General features: G+C 34.2%; 1 protein-coding gene across 2 annotated transcripts in view; it reads right to left on the bottom strand.

Moving 5' to 3' along the window:
• The window catches only part of LOC115209620, a 52,344-nt gene that overhangs the window by 22,317 nt on the left and 22,068 nt on the right, over positions 1-7,959 (bottom strand). For both annotated transcript variants that reach the window (XM_029778071.2, XM_029778072.2), the window contains one exon: positions 7,080-7,199. In XM_029778071.2, the coding sequence (XP_029633931.1) occupies positions 7,080-7,129 (50 nt within the window). In that variant the 5' untranslated portion in view covers positions 7,130-7,199. The remainder of the gene's footprint in view (positions 1-7,079; positions 7,200-7,959) is intronic.

Genomic DNA, 7,959 nt, shown 5'->3' with positions numbered 1-7,959 from the left:
GATACAAGAATTTCTATTGTTCTAGAATCAGAGAAATTTCCTTGTTAACTCTTCAAACATTCTGTTTTTCTTCTAAGTGTGACCATTTACGAATTCCTCTTTGTAAATTGCATTTTGTTCAGCCTAAAGTTTTAGTTGTTTTTCTTTGCTCTTTTGCCATACTTAAATGGTATTTTCAACTGGTGGTGGTCTGAAATGGCTGGCAGTAGTTCTTTTGCCATGCATTTTAGCATAGCATTTAGCTAGCAAGATATGTTAGTTACTTCTGTTTGGATTCCATAAGGGGCTTTGTTTTTGTAAAAAAAAAAATGCAATGAGTAACAAGAAATGAAAATGTGCAAGCCAGCTGCAAGAATGTGATTCAAAGAGAAGTTCTTACTAGTAAATCATTGCAGCTGCCAAATGCTACTGTTATTTCTTGGTTAACTTATAAGCTAAGAAACCAGTGTTAGCACATCTATGGTAAACATAGATGGGATTAAGGGGTAAACAGAATGTACAAGAATACATTAATTCAAGTTACAGTATCTTAAATAGACTCACCTATTTGCACCTGGCAAATATTGCACCCCCTTTGAGCATCTAAAATAGATTCAGCCACTTATACCTGGTAACTTTATAATAAGCTGTCTTGCTAAACATGTATTGCAAAGACATGTCTTTAAATGTAAATAGGTGTTTCAACTGAAAAATCTCAGGGTATACATCTAAAAACTAGGAAAATGGTCACATATATGTGCATAATACATCAACATATGTGTGTATATATATATATATATATATATATATGCATATTTGTATGTGTGTGTGTGAGTATATATATCTATATACATATAGATATATATGCATTTGTATTTGCATATACACAAGCATATAATACACACACACGTTGTCTTTTGGTATTAATACTGCTTCAGTCACTAATATATATATATATATATATATATATAGTTAATCCAAACATGAACAAAGAGAAAACACAACAACGCAAGGACATGGAATAAGTACAGTGTTATTGGCTGCTCAGGAAAGGAAAGAAAGAAGGAGGATTTCACATATTGAGCAGAGCTCTTCATCAGAAATATAGAAAAAGTCCAAAGAAGGGAAGACGGAGAAAGAAGACTGCCAACGATACACACACGGTCACATACATATACACATATATAGATATATCTACATATCATCATCATCATCGTTTAACGTCCGCTTTCCATGCTAGCATGGGTTGGACGGTTTGACTGTGGGCTGGTGAACCAGATGGCTGCACCAGGCTTCAATCTTGATCTTGTAGAGTTTCTACAGCTGGATGCCCTTCCTAACGCCAACCCCTCCGAGAGTGTAGTGGGTGCTTTTACGTGCCACCGGCACAGGGGCCAGTGAGGCGGTACTGGCAACGACCTTGCTCGAATTTTTTTACACATGCTGTATACATATATATATTCATATATATATGTGTGTGTATATATATATATATATATATATATATATGTGTGTGTGTGTGTGTGGTGTGTGTGTGTGTGTGTGTGTGTGTGTCTTTGTCTATTTACTCTACTGCTCTGTAACTTAGAGTGTGCTTCTTTCTTGGATTTTATGATTTACTGGCAATATATATATATAATCTAGAATATTGTATCACTTGTAGAGGCCCAAATGAACCCTAAATGAATAATAAAAACACAATGAATTACAGTAATAATACTAATTTTATAGATCAAAACACATAACCTCCTAAGTACTGAAGCAACAACAACCATAAATAAAGGTGTGTTGCTCTTATAAATATTTACACTGGCTCTTATACTTATATCTCTTACACTCAACTGACTAGCTTAGTGAGATCAGTATACACCTCATAATTATTGTATATTATCATTAACATACTGTAATAATATACACATGGCCAACATCTGCTCAGCATCGAAGTGTTTAATATCACCTGCTTTGTGTGTTTTGCATCACAACACACCAACCACATTATTTTCATGGTTGTGGTTAAAATTACACTCATCATAAGTATAGTGTATCATCAGGGCTGCATTTATATTTCTAATTAATTCAAAGCATCTTAAGGTTTTAAATACCAAAATTGATAAAAGCCAAAAACACAATACTACTCTCTGTGCAGACAACAAAATCCCCCAAAATGTTTACTTCATGCCTGGATTACTCTTTACTCTCTTTTACTTGTTTCAGTCATTTGACTGTAGCCATGCTGGAGACCCACCTTTAGTTGAACAAATCGACACCAGGACTTATTATTTGTAAGCCTAGTACTTATTCTGTCAGTCTCTTTTGCCGAATCATCAGCATCACTCAGACTGATCACAGATTTCACATAAGACACATTCCTGCTCAAAGAGTTTCATGATTTTCCACTTCATTTCTAGCTCCAAATGACTTTTTTTTTATATCTAGCACTGTCTTTCTCCATTTCTAAGTTGAGTGTAAAAATAAAGCACCCTGCAAAACACAACTGATCTTTACACACAGATGCTCACAATAACAGCAATTAAATAACAACAGCAGAGTGCACAACAGACATCAGCGATCTGACTGTCGCCTGTACTCTTGGTGAGTAAAGGCGACAGTTAGTCTTTTACACCTACCAGGTTCGTTCGTATTAGCCTGAGTTGCTGGATAGTTTTTCGTTCCTTTGAGAATATTGTAGAGCAAAAACTTTTCATAGATTGGAATTTAAATCCTAATCTCTTAATAAATTTGTTGTTTCAAGAAGACATTAAATTTGAATTACTTATCATGCAGGGAGTGCATGAAGACAAGATGAGAAAGGACCAATTTTTATCCCAAGCCATCAAGGACAAGAGGAAAGGCTGCACTATAAAGCCTTTAAACAAACTGAAGCATCCCCTCCAACCGAACATGCTTTGGTTTTTCTCAGACAAGAAAAATTTCTGCCAGGATCAGATGGTGAACACACAACAACCATTGGCTTGCTGTGTCCCCAAAACATGTATCGAGAGTGATAAAAATCAAACATCCAGTCAACATCATGGTGTTTGGAGTGATCACCAGTGGTGGCGATGTTATGCCTCCATTCATCTTCCCACACAGCCTCTAACTCAACATGGAGGTCTACACCAAGTGCCTGGAGGAGGTAGTGCTGCCCTGGATCAAGAGGGTGACTGCTGGAAGACCCTATATATGGCAACAGGACTCTGAACCATGCCATACAAACAGGAGAACCCAGTCGTGGTTGTCAGACAATCTCTGTCACCCCTAACATCTGCCCATCCAACTCCCCAGACTGCACCCCCTTTGATTATTATGTGTGGGGCGCATTTGAGTGAGAGACTAACAAAACTTCTAGTAACACCAAAGAGGAACTGAAGGCAATAATTATGGCAGCATTCACCAACTTAAACAAGGAGACCATCCAGAAGAGTTGCAGGAGATTCCAAAGTCGTCTGGAGGCTGTGGTTGAAGCCAATGGTGATTTTATTGAATAAATTTATTCTTTAGTATTTCAAGATATTTTTATGTAATTTTGGTAAATATATCTGTTAAAATGAGATGTCAGTGTTATTTTCATTTTTGTGTAATTCAGACGACAATTTATTCACCACATCCTATATATATATATATATATATGTATGTGTGTGTGTGTGTGTGTATGTGATGTGAATTTATACACACACACACAAGCACACACATACACACTCACACACACACACACATATATGTGTGTGTATATATATATATATATATATATATATATATATATATATATATAATATATATATATATATATATATATATATATATATATATAGAGTGAAAACCCCCTTTTGGTCATGAACGACCATAGGATTGCACCTAGAAAGTTCCTCTCCAAGGTACAAGTCCGGGCAAGGCTGTTTATGGCAGACCAGCAGTCACCCATGCATACCAGCTTCCCCACTCCCTGCTACTGGCGTTATCCAAGGGAAAGGCAAAGACTAATACAGCTTGGTACCAGTGACATCGCAGCCCAGTAACATGAAATAAAGTGTCTTGCTCAAGAACACAACACATGGCCTGGTCAGGGAATCAAACTCACTACCTCATGATTGTGAGCCCGGTGCTCTAGCCACTGAGCTATGTGCCTTCACACAGACACACACATAAATATATATCTATGTATATATATGTATGTGCATATATATATGTATGTGCATATATATACATATATGAAAATTACATTCACACACAGAGATACATATACATTTATGTACACATACTATGTGTATATACATATACACATACAACAAGAAACAATCAAATGTATAGAAAATAAATGTTGTGTGGTTGTGTAGAAAAGTCAATTAATGCAGTAATTATATTTACATATATACAAAAGTTTCTTTCAACATTTTTCCATCTGTAGTCTCTAGACATTAGTCTGTCTAAATGGTGGAATAATTATTAGTGATATAAAAAGAACAGTTCAGCTGTTATATAAAACAGTAGCTCATACAACATAATTACATAATAACTAAACAGGGAAAAGTGTTGGTAGTAAAGTGCAAGATATATAAATACTTTTGTACGAAAGGGTACGTACAAATATTTGGGTATCAATATCATTAAGTGATTTGTGTATAGAAAATGTGTAACACAGGCTGTAGGTGTATAATGGTTTCTTGTCTAAGAGTGACACAAAAAAGGAGAGGAAATCAGCATACTTTTATGAAGACTGGCAAAAATACTTTACTGCTTTGGGAATTAGCTCAGATATGTTAGATGTGTCTTTTACTTAGACTCATCTTGTTTCATCAAAATGTCTGTTTATCACTGTTGCTCTTGTACTACTCCCTCTTCCAGCATCCTCTTGTTCCTTTTAGCTCTGTCATCCCCATCATGATCATACTTATACTCTCTCTTCTATTCACCCTCTCAGTGAAGTTTGCCTTTAACAAACAGACACAGCTTCATCATCATCATCATTTAACATCCACTGTCCATGCTGGCATGGGTTGGATGGTTTGACTTGGGCTGGTAAGCCAAGGGGCTGCACCAGACTCCAGTCTAATTTGGCATGGTTTCTATGGCTGGATGCCCCTTCCTAACACCAACCACTCTGAGAGTGTAATGGGTGCTTTTATATGCCACTGGCATGGTTACCAGTTGCGTGACATCAGAATCTGCCATGACTCTTTATCTCCAGCCACCTGTTTCCTATTTAATTCATTTATACTATACTTTATATATATACACACACACACACACACACACACTTTTGAAGCTATTTATTTTTATTAAGTGACCTGATCTGAGATCGTGTGCTGGAACAAAAACAATTGCAGTGTGGAAGGTGTTTATAAGCCATTTAAGAAACACACAAAATCCGTTAGATTCACTTCAAAATTTAAATTTAATTTGTCAAAATATTTTCGTCGCTTTGCTGAAAAAATTCCGTGCTGCATCTTTTTTTATATTTACTTTAACTACTTTACTTCGTCTTTTCATCCGTTCCTGTTTTTTCTGTCTAGCACCTTAATTGATATGAAACAACATCTTTACTTTTACTGGCCAAACCAAACTAGTTTTATCTTGTCTTGGTATTTCATACATTATATATATATATATATATATATATATAAAGAGACCAATTTTGTGTGTTTACTTAGGGTTGAATCATAGGTGTAATATGCTCTGGTGATCTGATGAGCTAGCTTTCTTTACTTGCATTGATTTGTGACTATACAATTCTATTGTATAATGCCAAGCATGCAAACCTATAAGTATAATTTTTTCCATGTTGAAATTATTACTACATGAAGAAGGCTGCAAAATGGCCATAATCCTGAGAATGTTAAGAGGTTAAATAAATATATTCACCTCTTATACCTCTTAATTTTTTATGATACTCCTCATGAAATAAATTCATCAATTAGATCTTTTGGATTTCAACTGCATGGACACTCTGTATTACACTTTTTTGTATTGGATTACTATGTGAACTGTTAGACAAGTGTCCATTAGAGCTTTCTGTGATAGCTACATGATTCTCTGATTCCATATCTTATGATACAAATCTCTTTCTCTCTCTCTCCCTCTCTCTACAGATATATATATATATATACAACATCAAGCTAATACATTCCATATGTACATCTCATTGTCATTTTGTTATTGTTATTTTTAATGTTTAGTTGTTAATGTTCAACTTTTGATGTTTGATTTGGATATATAGATATATACGTAAACATTTATATACATATATATGTATATATAAATGTATGTGTATACATACATATATATATATATATATATATATATATATATATATATATATATATATATATATATATATATATATATATATATATATATATATATATATATATATAATTATAATAAGGGTTTAACTTGTGCCTCACCCGCGCTGAAAAATAGACGTCAAGAGACACTATTACCACCATAAGTTCTCTGAGAGAAACACACTACATAAAAGGCTAGTAAAAGAAAGAAAATGAGCCAAAACTTCGGTTAACCACATACATGATCGTGTTTCGGGCTTAAAGTAATAAAAAAAAACATTACCTATTGCCTTCATCAGCGACGGAGAACTGATGGTGGTAATAGTGTCTATTGACGTCTATTTTTCAGTGTGTGGTGAGGCACAAGCCAAACCCTTGTTATAATTATTTATAAAATGTACCTATGAGGTTTTATTTCCACACTGACCACTTGGTATAAATCATTAATGATTTTTACCCTTTTTTGATATTAAGGATAGTTAGTTTCTTGAATTTCTGTCTAGTACCTTAATTGATATGAAACAACATCTTTGCTTTTACTGGCCAAACCTGCTGTAAAAAGGATATCCAGCCAGTGTATGATTTTTCATGTGAAAAATGAGAAGAATAGTACCTTACTAAGAAACAAGTAAGGGGTAGTGACAGGAAGCGTACCTGACTGTAATATTCTGCCTCAAAGCAGATGTCAAAATCATTGTTGATGATGATGATGATGATGACGATGATGACGATGATGATGATATAATGATAATGATGACAATGATGATGATGATGAGGATGATGATGTCCTTTGTGTAAATTATTTAACAGATCACTCACCTGTTCTTTTCAATATCAATGTATTTCATTGTTTTCGAGATGCTAGTCATGTTGAAATGATTTAGGGAACTAGTATTGGTGCAAAATTCTTCTCCTTTTCTGCTCAGTAACGTCTGTGTTCTGGAATAGTCGATAAAAAAAATTCACAAGTTAATATATTTCATCCAGGAATCCATGAAAATAATTAATTAGTTGAACAGAATAAAGTGTTCAAGCAGAATCAAAATGCTAAAATAACAACATTTAATCTAAGCAATGATGGTGCATAGCACTACTGTAAAGAACAAATAAAATGTTATTGGAATAATAAAATGCTTTAGTAACCAAATGATAAAATATGATAGTAACAAAGTAGTATTTTGTGGAAATAATATTACAGTATAGTGTTATAGTAAATGACTTAAGACAATGGGGCTTCTTTAATGACAGGGCATTTGTTTTATTAATTCAAAAATGCAGAGGGATGATGTCATACCAATGATAGGTACAGGCTGTCATAACAATCAATGGCATGGAATGTTTTCCTAGTGTCAGTGCAGAAATGATATATAGCAAGCAACAATATATAGTATCATAGCAATGATTTTGAAGGTTTAGCTACAATATGATGTAATGAGTGTTTGTTTTATTACATCAATACTGTAGAGGGATGATGTCATAGCAATCATGGGTATAAGTTGTCATAACAAGCAATGACAAGGAATAGTTTCCTTGCATCAGTGCAGAGGTGTTATATAGCAACAATATAGCAATGATATAGCAACGATATAGCAATGATGTTGAAGCTATAGCTAAAATATGATGTAGTAAAGATTAAAATCAAAGCCAAACTGAGTGTGGTACCACAGCATTGATAGAAGATAGTGTAAGAACAAGTAAG

Source organism: Octopus sinensis, linkage group LG3 (assembly GCF_006345805.1).
Source record: "Octopus sinensis linkage group LG3, ASM634580v1, whole genome shotgun sequence".
NCBI classification, from domain to species: Eukaryota; Metazoa; Mollusca; class Cephalopoda; order Octopoda; family Octopodidae; genus Octopus; species Octopus sinensis.
The sequence above is the reverse complement of the archived record's forward strand: the minus strand, read 5'-3'. Positions and strand labels throughout refer to the sequence as shown.